The sequence below is a fragment of the Gilbertella persicaria genome (assembly GCF_025201335.1).
Source record: "Gilbertella persicaria strain CBS 190.32 chromosome Unknown B0P05scaffold_63, whole genome shotgun sequence".
NCBI lineage: Eukaryota > Fungi > Mucoromycota > Mucoromycetes > Mucorales > Choanephoraceae > Gilbertella > Gilbertella persicaria.
Genome location: NW_026252024.1, coordinates 14,636 through 31,426, shown reverse-complemented (window position 1 = coordinate 31,426; position 16,791 = coordinate 14,636). Strand labels below are relative to the sequence as shown.

The window sequence follows — 16,791 nt, the reverse complement described above, 5'->3', positions numbered from 1 at the left end:
GGTTCAGGAGTATATCATTTACTTATGCAGGCTGATGAATAAACAATAAATGATGCTGCATTTTAACATAATGAAAACAGCGGTCATCTCCTCATGGCCACGCTACCTCCCTTCTTTATGAATCTTGTCTCTATTGTGCTTGATATCATCTTTTCTATATTTATTAAACTACAATTGTAAAGAAAGAATTATACATGGGGATTTTACATAGGTGTGTTGGTTGATCCGTCATAAAAATTGGTATCGCTGGGTCTACCTTCCATCTGCCCTTCTTGACTTCTAAAATTCTGATTACTAAAATAACTATTCCACTCATCAATATCGAACGACATGGGTACGCCCCAAAATGCGGTGCCAATAGGATCAAACGAAGAACGTTTTCTAGGTCCACTAAACTCAATGGTCGAGCCTTCTCGAGAAGAATTATTAAAATTTGTGGAAGAGTGGCTTAAAAGAGGCGGTGTTGAACTTGGTGGGTGCTGTGTATAAGGTGAATCCATCCTACTGTCATGGCTAGCGCTAGATGAATGGTTGTCATATTGCGTTAAATAGTCAGGAAATTTCTGTTCTCTACCGTGCTTAATATCAATAGGATTACGATTAAAGTTAAGCAACGAAGACTCTGGAGCTGGATCCAATGATCCCATTGTAGGTGAGTTGGGGACAGCAATCGAAAGTGCTTGTGGTGGTTTAAGCGAAGGAGGTCGGTTATACCCTTCATCCACATTTTCTAAATTGATATCGCGCAAACCTGCTAACTCGCCCAAAATATTGCAATGACGGGCAGAAGTAATCCATGTCGTCTCTACTTCTTCCATAGCACGCATAATCTTGTTGATGCTGATCTTGGCTTCAAATGCAAACATGGCATCTGAAGATAAAGCGTCATTGATAAAGATAATACCAGCAGTAAACATGAAATAAAGCGCATAGTTGTTCACATTCTTCAGTCGTCCTTCTGCCATCAGAGACTCTACAATATCCAGAATTTTGTTGGCGGCAAAAGTACAGATAGAGGCAGAAGGAAATACAGAGGGTGCTGTCTTTTGTGTGGGACCAGGAATGAAGGGTCGATGTAATAAGATGAGTGAAGTGTAGAAGAGCATATGGATCTGACAAAGTTCTAGTTTAGGCGCAGGGGCCTTTTCTGCCATGCGAGTGTTGGGTGGTCTGTATTGCACAGAAGGAGGAAGTTTAGCCATCCATCGATTCAATGCACGATCCAGCTTGGAGATAACATCATCCGGAGAAGCCATCATGGCTAACTGTTTTCTTCCTTTGACCATATACAATTGGCAAAGAATATCGCCCAGAATTTCGCATAATTTGATCAATTGATGAAAGTTGTCCATGATAGTTGGATTGTTGTTCTTGTCGTCTTGGTCTACTTCAGAAGGATAAGGCGTATCTAGATCACGTTCATCAATCATAGGTGCTCTACCATGCATAGCACACGTTAAACGATCTACCACAAAGCAGCAATAAAACACACGCTTTCTTTCTTCTTTCTCTTGGTCAGACAGATTCCATGAATCGCAATTTCGATTCAGACCCAAGTTCTGACACATTCGAAATGCCTAAATGTTGATGAGTAACAAAATAAAGTGACACAAAATATTTACCAATCCACTGTATAACCATCCTCGAATGTTCTTTAAGGCGCCATTTTGATGGCTGCTGAGAAGCAATAGTGATTGTACGGTGGATACTCGATAATCATCCCATTCAAAATCTAGCAAGATCCTTGCTCTCTCCAGGAAGATATCGCCTGCTGTATCTTTTAATGTAGGATCTGTTCTCACTCTGACATCAGGCGAAATACGAGAAGCAACAGCATACAAAGCATTCAGCAACAAGGGTGGTGGTGGCTTGTCAGATTCAAGTGATTCCAAAAACGATTTCTTGTGCAGGAGAGGTAGCAAGGGATAAAAGTGGGCAAAGTACAAATCAAGCAAATGTTTCGACAAATCAGGTGGTGGTAAAGCGTAGGGATCAACGGCTAATGGATTTGGCAGAACATTTTGGCCGTCAGGTCGTTTTGTACGATGATAACCTCGGGAATTAAGATGGAAAGCACCATTTTGAAAGTTTTTGCTGCTACGAAGCATATAAAAGCCTGATGATTTACCATAGTAACGCAGTTGTCCACTTTCGTCGATTGACAGATTTCCTAAATTATCATTTGCATTATCTACGTCTTCTGTCTTGGTGTCGTTCTGTCTTAATGCTGTACTGTCTTCAAATGATTTTGGGTGTATTGGCTTAGGACGTACAACTTCACCATAAGCTGTTTCAAGAGGAGAGTTGAGTTCGTCCAAGATTGCTTGAGAACGCGGATCGTCTTCTTGAATAATGCTTCCCAAAAGTGCTTCTAGTCGGTGTAGTCGTCCTTCAATAGCTTCAATATAGCCTTTGGGTGGTCCTCTCTATCGAAATGAGTCAATTTAATCCACATAGCTGTCTGTTACCTTTTTGGTTGATTCTTTATAGGTACAAGGTAAATTTGCAGAAGCACAGTTGCCACAGATAGTTTGAGCACCGTCACATTTTACTTTTTTACGTCGACACTGTTCACTTGTGAGAGAGTTTAGAGAAAAAATGCACATAAATTCAAGGAATGTTACCAAGCTTTGCTCACTCGTTGACGTTTATGAGGTTCTTCAGGCATGTTTGAAATGAAAAAAATGAAAAAGGGAAAAAATAGAAAAAAAGAACATTTAAGTTTGATGTGATTCCCAAATTGAGAAATTTGATTCACAACTTTCTAAAGTGCGCCTATGTCTGATGCTCGGTAGACAGAAGTTTTTCAAGCACTATTTAGTATAAGCAATGGTTTCTTATGGGCAAATAGTGATTTCAAGATTGATTAGGTTTATTATGCAACAAGATATATACAAGTGTATTATTCGTTTTTAATACCGTCATTCTGGTTCTTTAAGAAAAGAATACCATCATATAATTCATTTGTATCCGTGGGATGAAGAGAAGAAAGGTCAGGGAATATATTGCTAGGTAATCCCTTCATGTCATAGCCAGTAGTTGAAGCAGCAGCAGTAGCGACAGTAGTAGTAGTAGTAGTAGTAGTAGTAGTAGTAACAGCGGTAGGAAGAGCCATTGATCTACAGAAGAATGCAGCAATGGTATACAAAAACACGAAAAAGTAATGAGACATATCTCTTTTAACAATGTTTTTCTTCTTGTCTTTTATATCTTTTGTTCTTTTAAAGTACGAATACGTATTTATTTTCAGATATGGACAAATAATCCTGATTTAGAGATCAGGAAAGCAAAGCCGCGGTTAAGATATGACTAAACCGGCTTCTTGGCATAGACTATAAAACAAAGAATCATGGTTCTCTAGTAACTTTTTAGGTGAATCGAATTCGCCAATTCTTCCTTGGTCGAGTACAAGAATTCTGTTGTAAATAGTGAGCATATCAATTACATAACGTATTCCGTTACCTATCTGAATCCATCACCGTATTGATTCTATGAGCAATCGTCAAGATAGTACAATCAGAAAATTGTGAACGAATGGTTTCTTGAATAATAGAATCTGTCTCCAAATCAATCTATTTATGTATAAGCATAAACATAAAATGCACACATCTACTTACAGCAGCAGTAGCTTCATCAAGGACAAGAATTGTTGTACGGCGGAGTAACGCACGCGCAAGACAAATAAGCTACATAAAGTCAATAAAAGAAACATCAATTGAGTAAACTTGCCTGTCTTTGCCCAACAGAGAAATTATCTCCACCTTCAAGAACAACACCATTCAATTGACCATCCATGGAAGATATATGGTCATACAAATGAGCATTCTTAAGTGCTTGCCAAATCTCCATATCATCATAAGCATGAAAAGGATCTAGATTCTCCCGCACAGTACCAGCAAACAACACTGGATCTTGAGGAATGATAGACAATCTGGATCGTAGATCAAATAGACGTAAAGAAGCAATATCAATACCGTCAATGATGATATTGCCCTTGGCCGCTTCCACAATACGGAAAAGGGCTAATGTCAATGAACTTTTACCAGCACCTGTACGACCCACAATACCAATCTTTTCTTTAGGTGCAACTGAGAACGACAAGTCTCTTAAACAATAATCAAGCCCTTCACGATACCGTGTAGCATATCCTTTGAATTCAATTATACCTTTTGAAGGCCACATGGGGTCCACACTTCGAGCCGCTTCGTATTTCTCACCAGGTAAGTCAATGTATTCCTTCACTCTTTCCACAGATACGATATTGGTCTCAATTTCACAGTACTGACGAATCACCCAACTCAGAGATTGCGTAACACTCAATGCATAAGACACACTGAGACCCACCAGACCAGGATCAATATATGACTTGTTGCCATACAGCACACCAAGCACGGCTAAAATACTCGAGCCAAAAATAATGATGGACCCAAGGAACTCAAGGCGAACAGACAACCAACGATTACATACGATAGAAGGGTAATAAGCACGTTGGTTTGTATCGAGTTTGCTTTGGTTTTGGAATATAAACGATTGCTGCTGTTCATAAGCACGGATGGTGGAGACACCCTGGATGGTTTCTTGGAAATGAGAATAAATAGGACTTTTTCCAACCGAGTCGAGTCGTTTCAATTCTCGAGACGTAGCGAGATAGTATCGCTGGATAGCCATGTAAAGAAATGAAAGAGGGATCACAAGAATTAAGAAAAAGGGCGTGGAAAATGTGATAATCGTAATCGTAGCAATCACTTGAGAGAGCACACGAAGATACATGTTGAAGTTTCGAGGCAGTACTTCATCAATCGTATGTTGGTCCTTGTTAAAGCGATTCAGTATTCTTCCTAAAGGTGTTGTATCAAAAAAGGACATGGGCGAGCGAACCACAGATTGAAGCATGTGGCTGTGAAGATAAGTAGCGGATCGAATGCCGCAAAAGACCCACATTACCATAGTTTGCAAGAAGGCAAAAATGGTGGCAGACCAACCGATCAAGGCATAAATACCTAAATACAGCCAAACACGATCATTGGTTCCCTTTTCCATGTTGGCACTACTCCAATTCTTGAGCCAAATGTTTGCACCCACTTGTGCTGCTTGTGCACTCAGTTGAAAACCAACTACAGCAATTACACCCATAACAGAACATGCTAGAGCATATTGCTTGTAAACCTGCCAAGACACTTTTCCTTTCGCTGTTTCTTCGACTGTCATCAATTGGCCCTCTTCAGCCGTCCGAGGATTCTTGAAAGAAGCAACAGAGGCACGTCTTAGACTGGTGCTGGAAAGAACGCTTTGAAGACTGAGTCTACAATCAAGAGATTGACGTCTTACTATCTCTTGATTGATAGAGGATTCTTCTTCAGAATGACCTAATATGGCTGTCGTGGAATGATCCTCCGTTGTTGTCTCTAAGCTCTCTTCATTCATGCTCGTGTCATCATCTTTTGAAGGTTGGTTACCAAATTCGCTGACTAATTTGAAGAGTTCACCATCTTCTTGTGCCATCAATGTATCATAAGTGCCTTGAGACCCAATCCGACCATTGCATAGCATAACCACTTGATTTACTTTAGATAAATAAGTAATGGCGTGTGTGACCAAGATACGCGACTTGTTTTTCAATAGACCATTGGGACCCAAGACATGTTCAAACAAATGTTTTCCAACATGCGCATCCACTGCACTAAGCGGATCGTCTAACAGATAAATATCAGCTCGAGCATAAAGTGCACGAGCCAGAGACACACGGGCCTTTTGTCCACCAGATAAATTGATACCTCGCTCACCTATTTCAGTCATATCACCATGCGAAAGAATCTTGAGATCGGTCTTCAATGAACAAGCTTCAAGTACTCGATCATAGAATTCAGGGTCCCAACGCAATCCAAAGATGATGTTGTGTCGTACAGTAGCATTCATGATCCAAGGTTGTTGTGGTACATAGGCAATACTACCACGCATTGTGACTTGACCAGAGATCTTTGTGTTGTCACCCAAAAGCGCGCTAATCAAAGTAGATTTGCCTGATCCAACACGACCCACGATAGCAGTCAATGCGCCTTTAGTTACAGTCAGGCTGATATCAGCCAGATCAATCTTTGAATCATTCTCGTTCCATTTGAAACTCGCGTTCTCCACTTGAACAAGAGGTATAGTAGGATTCCAATCTGGCATTTTGCGAAAATCTTCTCTGACAATAGCAGAGGAATCAATTTCTTTGCTAGACAAATACTCTTCAATACGATTGAGTGATACAGAAGCTTCAATAAGTGATGTGATCACGTTAGGAAAAATAGCCATAGGGAATTGAAGCAGACTAAACAATGAAATGGCTACAAAAGCAACTTGACTTGTAAGGGGTGTAGTAGACGTAGCTACATAGACCGTAAATGTTACGATAGACACAAAAAAGGGTATAGTTGTCCATGTAAATGTTTGTGCAGCTGAAAGTAAGCCTATCTTCTTAAGTATGGCTAATTCTAAATCATTACGAATAAAGCCAATCTTTTTTAACTGTTAGTTGCTTTTGTTTTACTTTCAAGGTTGCTTACTTTCTGCATAAATGGAATTTCCCATGCATACAATTTAATCACTTTAATACCATTAAGAACTTCATTCTATCAAGACACATCAATATACATTAGCTTGCACTTAATTTGTAATTTACCATCAGCTTGACTCTTGCGTCTTTGTTGCCCATTTGAGTCTTTTGATAGGTACGCATTGTTCTTGCAAGTATCATGTTTAAAGGAATGGCCAACAACAACACACTCACACCAGCCCAGATGCTAGGTCCCATTGTCTTCCACAGCAAATACAGAGCAATGGTAATTTGAAATGGGCCACTCCAAATGATATGAAAAAATGTACACATGTCCATCAATCGTTGAGCATCAACACTCATACGATTCACAATCTATTCCATTTAAGTGATCACAATGAAGCATATATTGTCTTACCTCTCCCACTGTAGATTGTTGACGACTCGAATTGCTTAAAACCAAGGTTTTTTGATAGATGGATGTGACAAGGGCAGCACGTAATCTCATACCTGTTGTAAAACAGAGATGAAAGTATTGCTGTACAAACATGGTTTGTGCAATAGCGGTTATAAACATTGCCACTATTTTTTGTATTAACTGAATGTGTAGACCTAGTTATGACTTACAAGCAATGAAAGCGCCTCTGTATCCTGGTTCCGGAGTGTCTGATAAATAACTAGTAACCCATCCCATCAATGCTTTTAAAAGCATAGGCTGAGTGAATTGCAAGACATCTTGACATGCCTTCAACGCCTAAAAGCAAGGGAACTTAGCTTCTTATATCTCTCTATCTTAAACTTACAGCAGCTAAAAAGAAAGGTCCACCCACAGTCGAAACAAGTGCACGCAGTAAAGAAGGACTAAGGATAAAATATAAATAACATAGCTACTTGAGCATACTCTACTTTTTTCTCTTTAATTCCTTTTGCCAATGTATTTGAAATCGTTGGTTGATGATTTGAGATTGATCTTGGTGATTCAGGTTCCTTTGACGAGTTATTGTAATGCAGACGATATTCAGCTTACCATAAATCATCCATAATCAAAGGATTTTTGTATCCCAATCGCATTAAAGGCGTCATCCAATGAAAAGTCAATCTTTGAAAAATATTTGCTTTTTCTTCTGGACAGTCCATCTAAGAGAGATAAGTAACACTGTTTGATACATACTAGTTATTACCTCGTCTCCTTCTTCCAATATAATATATTGGCTTTTCGGCTTAGCGATATTTTCCAAAACAAAGACGATTATGATAAGTGCATATCGAATCAAATACATGGCAAAATGATCAGGATAATTACCAGTAGTGCCATGACTGATAATCAATGTTCTTAGTTTGACTGTGCCAACGAGGATTTCGAAAAGCCAAAAGAAAAGTAAGACACCAGATGAGATTTCGTTTCGAGTGTATTCCAAATGATGTAAAAAGATGACAAAGATCTAAATGATATTTAGCTCAAATCGTAGATATAGATGAAAATTACTAAGACAAAAACGGTAAAGCCCTCAGCCAGTATCTGAGCATTATCAATCACTCCATAAGCGTCTTGAATAGAAAATACAAAGCTGGTGGTGGCTGTCAATAATAAGAAAATCAAAGTGGCCTAAAATAAGCATGAATAAATATACTTTTTATGTTCTATGACTTGCCATTTTAACAAAATATAACCAATTGTGAGTAACATCTTTGGACAATGGTTTTCTTTTAGCTAAAATCCAAAATCGAATCATGCCAGCAACTAAAATATAGATAGAAGGTATAGTCATAACAACACTTGGTAGTGTAAGCCTATTGTTTTTATTCGTTTTTTTTTTGTCTCTTACGTGTCTTCAAAACATGGTGTGAAATCAGGCTGTCTTATGGAAGAAAATGGTCCCTAAATCCACAAGATAAATAACAAAGCATTTTTCGTTCTTTAAGCTTACCCAGCCTTCTGAATTATAGCACATATTATTAGGTGTAGGTGTATGATCCACCTTATCTTTGTACTGGATAATCCACTGATCCTCCATTATCTTTTTTAGAAAAAAGGAAAAGAAAAAGAAAAAATGTACTTGTCAACACACTGACACAACATGAAACTTTCTTTCCGAATAAAGAACCTCGGACATTGTTCAACTGTTGTTTATGGTTCGACTACCATATAAATCCTTTTTTCTCTATTTCTACAAACATTTCAGAACTTTTAGGACATGAAAACAGTAGCGCCTGTATGTTTATCTGACAATTTAGCACAAAGAAACATCCTTTTTACAAGCAGATTGTGTTACACAAACGGGCATTACTTTGCATGGGGAAAAATAAACCTGCAACACTTATGCAATATGTTGTAGGACACGTACTTTGCTTCAAGAATGTTCTCGGGGTGATATATTGAGCTCTAGAGAATATAGTACTTTTACCATGGTCATCGTTTTGAATATCTAGACATTTCAAAGGACTGTACCTCCAAAACTTGGATAAAAGATACTTAATTCTGTTGTGTTTGTCCAGATCTGAGACTCAAAGAATCCTATTCTCACTATCCATCATGTCGCTTTTTCTTGCATTGTCAAAGATCCAATGATAAGGAGTCTTAGAAAATTAAATCTGATAACTTTTTAGAAACAAAAAAAAAGGCGAAGCTGCTAATAGCTGTAAAATAGCTTCCAAGGTAGATAAAGGACTGTAAAAGAAGGCTACACAGGCCAAAGGAATCAAGAAGAGCGATACGAGACGCTGAAGCACAAAAGAAGGCTGAATTCTAGCCGAGAAAGCAAGAAAATCAGCATCTTTTCATACGTTACATATATGTGATCTGGCACACCACAGGAAGAAGAGGAAGTTCTGACCAGGAAGATAAAGGCAACCAAACCCGTTCTTATAATCTCGATCTAAAGAAAGTCTTTTGCTGCTTCAGAAATAGTCTTTAGATTTTTTTGATTGAACATTGCTTTGGGTGTTCTCTGATAAGACAAAGAACTTGAGAACCTTGGGAGTTTATATCGAGATTTGAGTCGAAATCAATAGAGACAAATCATGTCAAAGATCTTTTCTCTATAGAGTGTGTTTATTCGGTCAACAAAATAACCATTTCTCTCATCATAAAAGAAAAAAAGAGAGAGAGAGAGACATCACTGTGAAGTTGTGTAGCACAAGAACAAATAAAAATATGAAAAAATCAAAATAATTTATTGTTAAAGGGGGAATACGTATCAACTATAGCTCGTTGTGTTCAGCAGCAATTCTTCCAATTACATCATTAAAGCCACGAATTCTACCACATTCTTTCTTAAGGTTAGCAGACTTTGGAGTGTTCCATTCATCAGCAGCAATCATAATACGAGCATAGCGAAGGCAGGTCTCTTCTCTGTAGTAATCGTATAACTTCTTGTTGTAAGTACGCTATAAACAGAAAATAAGTATGCATATCGACAAATTATATTGTCCCTTACTTCTTTAGCTCTTGTATCTTCAGGATAATGATGTGTTTGATGGATCAAAAAGTCATCAGGCAATACCCAATAATCAATACCAGCCAAATAAATTTCAAATAGACAGGCGGCCTTATTAGCGCCATAACCAACAAAACGTTCATCGCACCAAGGAGTACCTTCCTTTTTAAAGATAACATAGGGTTCGTAAGAGTAATTGTACTCTGTGACTTTGTAAGGTTTCTTTTGTTGATACCATTTTGCATAGTTTGTTGAGCCATGACCACGCGTCCATCCTCTATGGAACATATCGAGTCTTTCTGTGCCGACATCAACCAAGAGCTCTTTCTTGGTCTTTGGGAAATCATTCCAATCCTCACCGTCACTTTCATCAACATACTCAAAGGCTGGCACAACAACAGCAGCCTTACCAGCTCTTAATAATTCCATCAACTGAGGTTGCTTTTGAAGTGATTTTCTAAAGTCCGTACAGAGGTAAAAATCAACATCGAGCATCATAATATAGTCTGTACGAGCAAAGAATTTGGCGACATTACGCCACATGTTGAATTGACGGTCAAACTTATCAACCACCAAATGAAGGTCAACGTAGCGTCGCATATCTTCATTCTCGTCATAGAGCTTGTGCAAATCAGTCAGGATTTGTTGCTTTGAGTCATCATCATTGACGTGAATAGCAGCAGAAACAGGGCCTTTGTAATGAGAAGCAAGTCGACTGAGGACCTTGAATCGATTATACGTGACAAGCGTGGCCATGGTAATTTCTTCGTTATCAAATCTCTCGGTGGCCTTGAAATAATAAGGAATCACTTTGGAAGGTCCAAAAGTCTCTGAAAACACTTTACCAAGTACCAAATCTTCAGGTGTTGATTCAATTACTTGTCCTAATGACCTTGTTAGCTTAGATGAGATAACTTTATCAAGTTACCAAGTTCATTTTTCCAGTCTACAGATTGTTTGCCTTGATAGCGTTCTTGTAACTTGGCAACAGTGGATTCAGACACGCTGCCAAATGGTGATCGGCTTGTTTTAAACCCAAGTAGATATGTAGATGTATACAAGATTGAGCATAAAATATACGCTACTATAATATAGTTGACAGCTTTCGGTAATCCCATAGTCTATATGTATCTCAAAAGAGAATAATATGGTCTAGTGTAAAAAAAAAGAGGAAAAAAAAGGAGGGAGTCAGATCCCAATCAAATTTCTTTAGATAAATTTTAACATCAGCTTCATTATAGCGCTGATCTTTTTTTTTTTTTGGAAGTCCACAAATAGTGGGGCTTATACTTGCAAACAAATATATCTAAATAAAAGGCAGTATTTTCGGCTACTGGTAGCTAATACGCAAAACAATTAAGGATCTTCAGGAATGCTGCTGAATTAGCTCAATTTCTAATGGCAATATCCATACTCAGTCTATCTTGTGTCAAGTAGTGGGCCATTTAAGCAGCGGAAACACATTTGAACTCAGAATCCATTGTTGAGCATCATTGCGCATAAAAATCCCCATTATCTTTGTTACGAAAAGACTCTTGTTCTTTTCAAATCAGCTGATGTGATGCTAATGAATTGTCCTCTGCACCCTTTTTGTATACTTATAGCCAAAAACAATTTTAAAGTCCGCATATACCTGAATTCCACAAAGTCAAGACTGAAAAAGCTTGTGTGACTTTTGGTATCCGAAAGCGAGAAAAAAATGCATCTATAATACAAACACGATTTTAAATAGACAAAATCATCAGGAATGGTAAGGAGATCAATCAAGTAAATCTGTAGAGCTTCAAGTGCCGCATTGAACGATACAAATAACATGATATATTCACTATTAAATACTAAGAAAAAGGCAAAAAGCATATCATCGTTTTCAAGTGATAGCGCACACTTTTTATGTGACTTTTGCAAAACAAATACTTTGAGTGTACTCTATACCACTTTGAGAGCATCTTTTTTTTTGCAATGCATGATCATAGTAAGTGACAAGGTTGTGATTTTGACTAGAAGGGCCGTATTGCCCCTCAAGGACTTTCTGGGAAATTCATCTTCACCTATTCCGATCTCCGACAATAGTAGACTTGCTTGCTATCTCCTTGTCTTTGTGCATTTTGAGAAGTCCTACAATGGTCATTGGACTATCTCACTCAAAGCCATAACATTGCCATTTGACATAAACACAATCAGCTTTTACAAGACCAATGCATAATCAAAAATGCTTATCCATCGTTATGAGATACAGCCAAAGAGTTTGTTCTGCAAAAAATATGTGAGAACTGTACACTATTGCGAGAAAGTGAGTATACGTTTTTTTTTGTCTTTTTTCTCTACATTCAATAACAAGTCTTTGATCTTCTTTTTACTGTTACATAAATCTGCTTAGTAGCTTTTTCTTTGATATATTTTATAAACTTTCTATTGCTTAAAAATATCATTATTCATTTTCGGCCATGTCTTCATGCTGTCTTGCACATGGTATACTTGTTTGATGAAGTACTGGTCTTCGGTAGCTGTTGTTGAGCCTAAGCTCGATGTATCTTTTCTTAAAGCACCTCTTATTAATCGAGCTTCTTCAATAACATAATCCTACCATTTTTTTTATTGTTAGGTCAAATATCAGCTAAAGGAACAGTTAGGCAAACCTTGTAGGCAAAAAGTTGCTGTAAACTTTGCTCCAGGAACAACTTGGCGCTTTTGAGGTCATAGGGATATTTCAATGTTTTCCCAAATTGGTTTGGCATATAACAGCCAGGGGCTACAAGCCTTACTTCAGTTATTAAAGCCTTTAGGCCTAAAAGATTTTAGTTAATGACATTACCATTGATCATCTTAAAGAAAAAAATTACCACAAACTTGAACAACCATTGATTTTTTTTTCTTTGACTCTTCAAGATCAAGATTGTGTAACTTGATAAACCCATTCAGGATTTGCTTTCCTTCGGTCAGTAGCTTGGCGGTATCCTTTTTTCTTTCGGATCTATTACCATTTTTCTTGAATTCAGTATTTGAAACATCATGTTTTTTCTTGTCCACAACAACACACAAACGAAGGTCTATTTTGAATGGATCATTCTTAGTGTCTCCCCTATTTATCCGAGATGAAGTTAGACACAATCATACTAATAACAAACTTTACGCTACCATATCAGTTCAATCATTGTATCCTCAAACAAAGTCTCAAATACGTTTGCCCATATTTTGATGATTATTGTCCATTCTGAAGAGCTTTGCCAGTGATCCAAAATACTTTTTTCTTGACTTATTAGTTTGTAACTATAAAAAATAAGCAAAAGACTCAACAGGCTATGGTAATTCATGTAATTACATGTTGGCCATAATGGAAAGTTTCTTGGAATCATCGCCAGAAAAACTGAATGACTTGATTGCTAAAAATTTATATTTTTGCTTGCATTCCATCTAAAAGTCATTGTTACATGTATAAGTATTGAAAAATAAGTAAATAAATAAAAACTGTATTAATTGATGTCTTACACTAATAGACTTGTCAAATACATTTTTTAAATTATCTTTAAATTCTGGTATTTCAACAGTAGGAACTAGAAAATGCTTGCTCAATTCAGTAGCTGCTTCGTTACTAATGTCCAGCATCTTCATATATTTTTCATCTTCGAGCACTACAATTGAATTCAAGCATAGTCTGAATAAGGAGTAAATATATATATATATATATATATATATATACAAGCCATCGTGCTTACCTGCCATAATACTTTTCGGTTGCATTGCAATCCTTCAGATTTTTAGAACAAATTTTCAGGCCATGCGATCGAACCAGAGACATTAGAGATTTGTTGTGTCCAATGACGCTTATTCCGTCACTATCATCAACTTCTTTCTAAGCATGAAACAGATATGTCAGTTATATGTTTCTATATTTCATATAATACAAATTTTTTACGCGAGCTTCATCTTCATTTTCTTCTGCTTCTATAAAGACATCGAATTTAGCAAAAAGCGTAAGATAGTACTAATGCATACCTTCTACTACCCTCTTTCTCTTTCTGGCTTGATTGATTACTTCAATTTGCTGCTCAGCTTGGAAAATGATTGCTTCGTTGGCAGCACGTTCAACTGCATTTATGGCGCAATCAGTGGACATTTTGAGTTACAAATTTTATAGTGAGAAACAGAAGATGTATAAACAAGTATATTAAGGAACGCCCATAGATTTTCTTAGGGAACACCCCTGACGTAAGCAAGCGGGCCGGATAGGAAGTGTCTTAATCTGAAGGGGTGGCGCGATGCTGATGAAGGTGGTGGAGTGGTACATAATAGAAGGATCTGTTTCATCTTTCCAAATATATCGAAATGAATAAACATGATTTATTGCATAAAGTGCCTGAGGCATTGCCTCGGATTCCTGTAAATTCTGGCAAATCAACAATCAAGTCTATTATTACAGAGTATGCAACTAGAAACAATTTTACTGTGGTTGTGAGCAAGTCAGATGATCAAAAATATTAACTCAAGTGTTTTAAGGGTGATCAATACAAAAGCACTCATGGACTTAGTGCTACTGAGCGCAAAAGAATCATTATGAGCTCAAAAACTAGTTGTCCTTATCAGATAAGATTTTCTAGAAAGAAAAATGACGAAGGATTCAATATTACTGCACTAACTTCTGAAGAAGATTGCTACCATAATCATCCTTTGGACGAAAATAAGACGCAGTAAAAATTCTGGTCGTATGGCAAGCCTAATTGTTGAAGAGTCTAGAAATCTTTTGAATGCAATCAATCAGAATGCTAGTTAAAAATCAATTCAAAAATCTATCAGTTTTGGTCAATGGTTGAACAAGCTATCAGTTAGTGACATCAACTATATTGGCTACGCCAATGATAAGAGAAAGCAAAGTAGTTTCATGGCTTCTGAAAAGGCTACGACTGAGGTCATTAAAGCAATGGAAAACAAGGGCTACACTGTCTCATATAGATGTAACAAAGCTCGATTTCTTTAGCATGTATTTTTAGTCAATGACTTGATGACAGAAAGAACAGCAAGATTTTCTGAAGTCGTGATCATTGATGCAACTTATGGCACTGACAATTTAAAAATGCCTCTCATTTGTGCTTATGGAGTAAGTGATGTTGGTCGCCCAAACCTCGTTACCTTTCCTATTGCCTTTGCTTTGTTCAGCAATCAAAACACAGAAACATATCTTTGGTTCTTACAAAACCTTAAAGGCCTTTCCAGCACTCTCAGAAAGAACTATTTTGGTTACCAACAAGTGCAAAGCATTGAAGGATGCTCTTGATGCCTTGTTTCCTCAATCCAAAAAAAAAAGTCTTGCGTAGTTGGCACATGCTAAACAACTTAGATGCCAAATGTAGTTTAGTAATTTTCAATTACGAAGATGCAATTGAAACCTCTAAAGCACTGGTCAAGAAATTACTCTACTCAAAGAGTTACTTAGAATACAACATTGTCTCGCATGAGGTAACTAGGTTTTTAGATGCTAACAGAAAATTTTAAGAAACTAACGCCAGAATAAATTTTCGAGATTACTATGAATATGAATGGAAGCTCACTTTCCACAAATGAGCTGGTGTATTTGTCGACTAACTACAGCATTACGGTTGTAAGATAACACACAGAGCTGAGGGAGGCCATGGTGCTTTGGAACGGGGTATGAATGCAGCCCAATCATTGATGCTTGCTTTTGAAAGACTTAATGATTACCTCCAAAGTCATGAAAGCATTAGCTGATGCTTACTGTTCACCAGTTTGCATTTATACTTCTGCTGAGAATCCTTCCTCTGGTAGTATCCTCTTTAGTTTTCTTCCCTTGAATCTACCCAGAAACCAAACCCAAAAGCCCTCACCAATCCATCTCCAACTTGTCAATGATATTCATTAGTGCGCATTGAAGTTCAGCTGCTTTCATATCAGCTACAAAAACCAACCCGTTGTATTTCTATTGCCAAGACAATGAAAACGCTTTCAAGAAATACTAGAACAGATAAGGCCAATTCCCAAAAAATTAAAAACAAAGTTCCTTCCGAAATCATAATTATCGATTACTTTTTTTTTATACATAGAATAAAACTATGGATATCACTTAACGTTCTTGCCACCTTCACCACCCCCATATTAGAACCTCTACTGTCCAGTCTGCTTGCTTACGTCAGAAATTTCCCCTAAAAGAAATTTACGGATGTTCCTTATATTATTCCAAAGAGAATATGGGGCAGAGGGATCAGAAAGTTTTTTTTTGTAGTTGGATTTTATTTACAAAATTATTTAGTCACACATCGCAGAGAGGTGGGACATAGAAAAACAGGAGTAAGGAATAATCATACAATGATCAGAGTTATTTTAGCAAGGAGTGATTTTTTGTAGCTAAGGCTACCTGATAAATTGTATCTGAAATGATACAAGAATGTTCAAAAGCAACCTGGTTGAGAATTAGGTTATAATAGGATTTCTAGATATTCCATTGAGCTATCGCAATGATGGATACAAGCTTGGGGCGGTTTGTAATGGCTAGGGGAAAAGGCTTGAAGAGTGAGGATCTTGTGGAGGGAGGGAGGAGTAAAGTATACCAGAGGGTAGTAGCAGTTCAGTATTTCCAACCAAACACTCCACTTGGTAGAGCAGTAGGCTATGAAATGATCATACGATTTGGGTTGTGATTTGCACAGACGACAGACAGGAGTAGAGACAGTACCAATCTTGAAAAGTTTGGACGCAGTGGGCAGTTTCTTGTGAAGCACACGATACCACAGTGTTCTAGCCTGAGGGAGCATTGGAGTCCTCCAATACAGAGAGAGCGAAGTACGAGAAGCCTTTATTCGGGATTTA

General features: G+C 37.5%; 6 protein-coding genes across 6 annotated transcripts; 1 reads left to right on the top strand and 5 right to left on the bottom strand.

The window, feature by feature from the left end:
* Positions 1-203: 203 nt before the first annotated feature.
* On the bottom strand, positions 204-2,108 carry B0P05DRAFT_479909 (fungal-specific transcription factor domain-containing protein; the record flags this gene model as incomplete). Its single annotated transcript, XM_051575093.1, has 2 exons — positions 204-1,577; positions 1,623-2,108. 2 exons carry the CDS (start codon positions 2,106-2,108, stop codon positions 204-206), a joined length of 1,860 nt encoding a protein of 619 aa, XP_051430087.1.
* A 258-nt stretch (positions 2,109-2,366) lies between these two features.
* On the bottom strand, positions 2,367-2,606 carry B0P05DRAFT_479847 (uncharacterized protein; the record flags this gene model as incomplete). Its single annotated transcript, XM_051575091.1, has 2 exons — positions 2,367-2,426; positions 2,469-2,606. Coding segments are annotated over 2 exons (198 nt in total), but the record flags the coding sequence as incomplete, so codon positions are not given.
* Positions 2,607-3,174: 568 nt separating this feature from the next.
* On the bottom strand, positions 3,175-8,657 carry B0P05DRAFT_561984 (multi drug resistance-associated protein MRP). Its single transcript, XM_051580538.1, has 15 exons — positions 8,467-8,657; positions 8,191-8,417; positions 8,025-8,144; positions 7,720-7,980; positions 7,566-7,675; positions 7,445-7,525; positions 7,342-7,399; positions 7,166-7,292; positions 6,957-7,120; positions 6,665-6,913; positions 6,549-6,614; positions 3,730-6,501; positions 3,618-3,686; positions 3,463-3,572; positions 3,175-3,416 (listed from the first exon to the last, which is right to left on the bottom strand). Exons 2-15 carry the CDS (start codon positions 8,305-8,307, stop codon positions 3,299-3,301), a joined length of 4,422 nt encoding a protein of 1,473 aa, XP_051430085.1. The 5' UTR covers positions 8,308-8,417; positions 8,467-8,657; the 3' UTR covers positions 3,175-3,298.
* A 1,082-nt stretch (positions 8,658-9,739) lies between these two features.
* On the bottom strand, positions 9,740-11,093 carry B0P05DRAFT_575552 (glycosyl-transferase for dystroglycan-domain-containing protein; the record flags this gene model as incomplete). The annotated part of the gene is made up of 3 exons (XM_051581651.1): positions 9,740-9,925; positions 9,976-10,859; positions 10,904-11,093. 3 exons carry the CDS (start codon positions 11,091-11,093, stop codon positions 9,740-9,742), a joined length of 1,260 nt encoding a protein of 419 aa, XP_051430084.1.
* A 1,381-nt stretch (positions 11,094-12,474) lies between these two features.
* Positions 12,475-14,118, bottom strand: B0P05DRAFT_561973 (uncharacterized protein). The gene is made up of 7 exons (XM_051580537.1): positions 13,969-14,118; positions 13,689-13,917; positions 13,462-13,627; positions 13,295-13,386; positions 13,111-13,242; positions 12,816-13,054; positions 12,475-12,760 (listed from the first exon to the last, which is right to left on the bottom strand). Exons 2-7 carry the CDS (start codon positions 13,769-13,771, stop codon positions 12,579-12,581), a joined length of 894 nt encoding a protein of 297 aa, XP_051430083.1. The 5' UTR covers positions 13,772-13,917; positions 13,969-14,118; the 3' UTR covers positions 12,475-12,578.
* A 180-nt stretch (positions 14,119-14,298) lies between these two features.
* Positions 14,299-15,375, top strand: B0P05DRAFT_641493 (uncharacterized protein; the record flags this gene model as incomplete). Its single annotated transcript, XM_051583775.1, has 4 exons — positions 14,299-14,424; positions 14,470-14,660; positions 14,767-14,924; positions 14,961-15,375. 4 exons carry the CDS (start codon positions 14,299-14,301, stop codon positions 15,242-15,244), a joined length of 759 nt encoding a protein of 252 aa, XP_051430082.1. The 3' UTR covers positions 15,245-15,375.
* Positions 15,376-16,791: the final 1,416 nt, after the last annotated feature.

Coding starts and splice junctions, on each gene's coding strand:
- B0P05DRAFT_561973 (XM_051580537.1), bottom strand. CDS start 13,771: ATGTCTCTGGTTCGATCGCATGGCCTGAAAATTTGTTCTAAAAATCTG. Junction 13,243..13,294: donor CTTTCCATTATGGCCAACAT/GTAATTACATGA, acceptor TATTTTTTATAG/TTACAAACTAATAAGTCAAG. Junction 13,055..13,110: donor ACAATGATTGAACTGATATG/GTAGCGTAAAGT, acceptor TCGGATAAATAG/GGGAGACACTAAGAATGATC.
- B0P05DRAFT_561984 (XM_051580538.1), bottom strand. CDS start 8,307: ATGACTATACCTTCTATCTATATTTTAGTTGCTGGCATGATTCGATTT. Junction 3,687..3,729: donor TCTCTGTTGGGCAAAGACAG/GCAAGTTTACTC, acceptor GACTTTATGTAG/CTTATTTGTCTTGCGCGTGC. Junction 3,417..3,462: donor ACGGTGATGGATTCAGATAG/GTAACGGAATAC, acceptor TATTTACAACAG/AATTCTTGTACTCGACCAAG.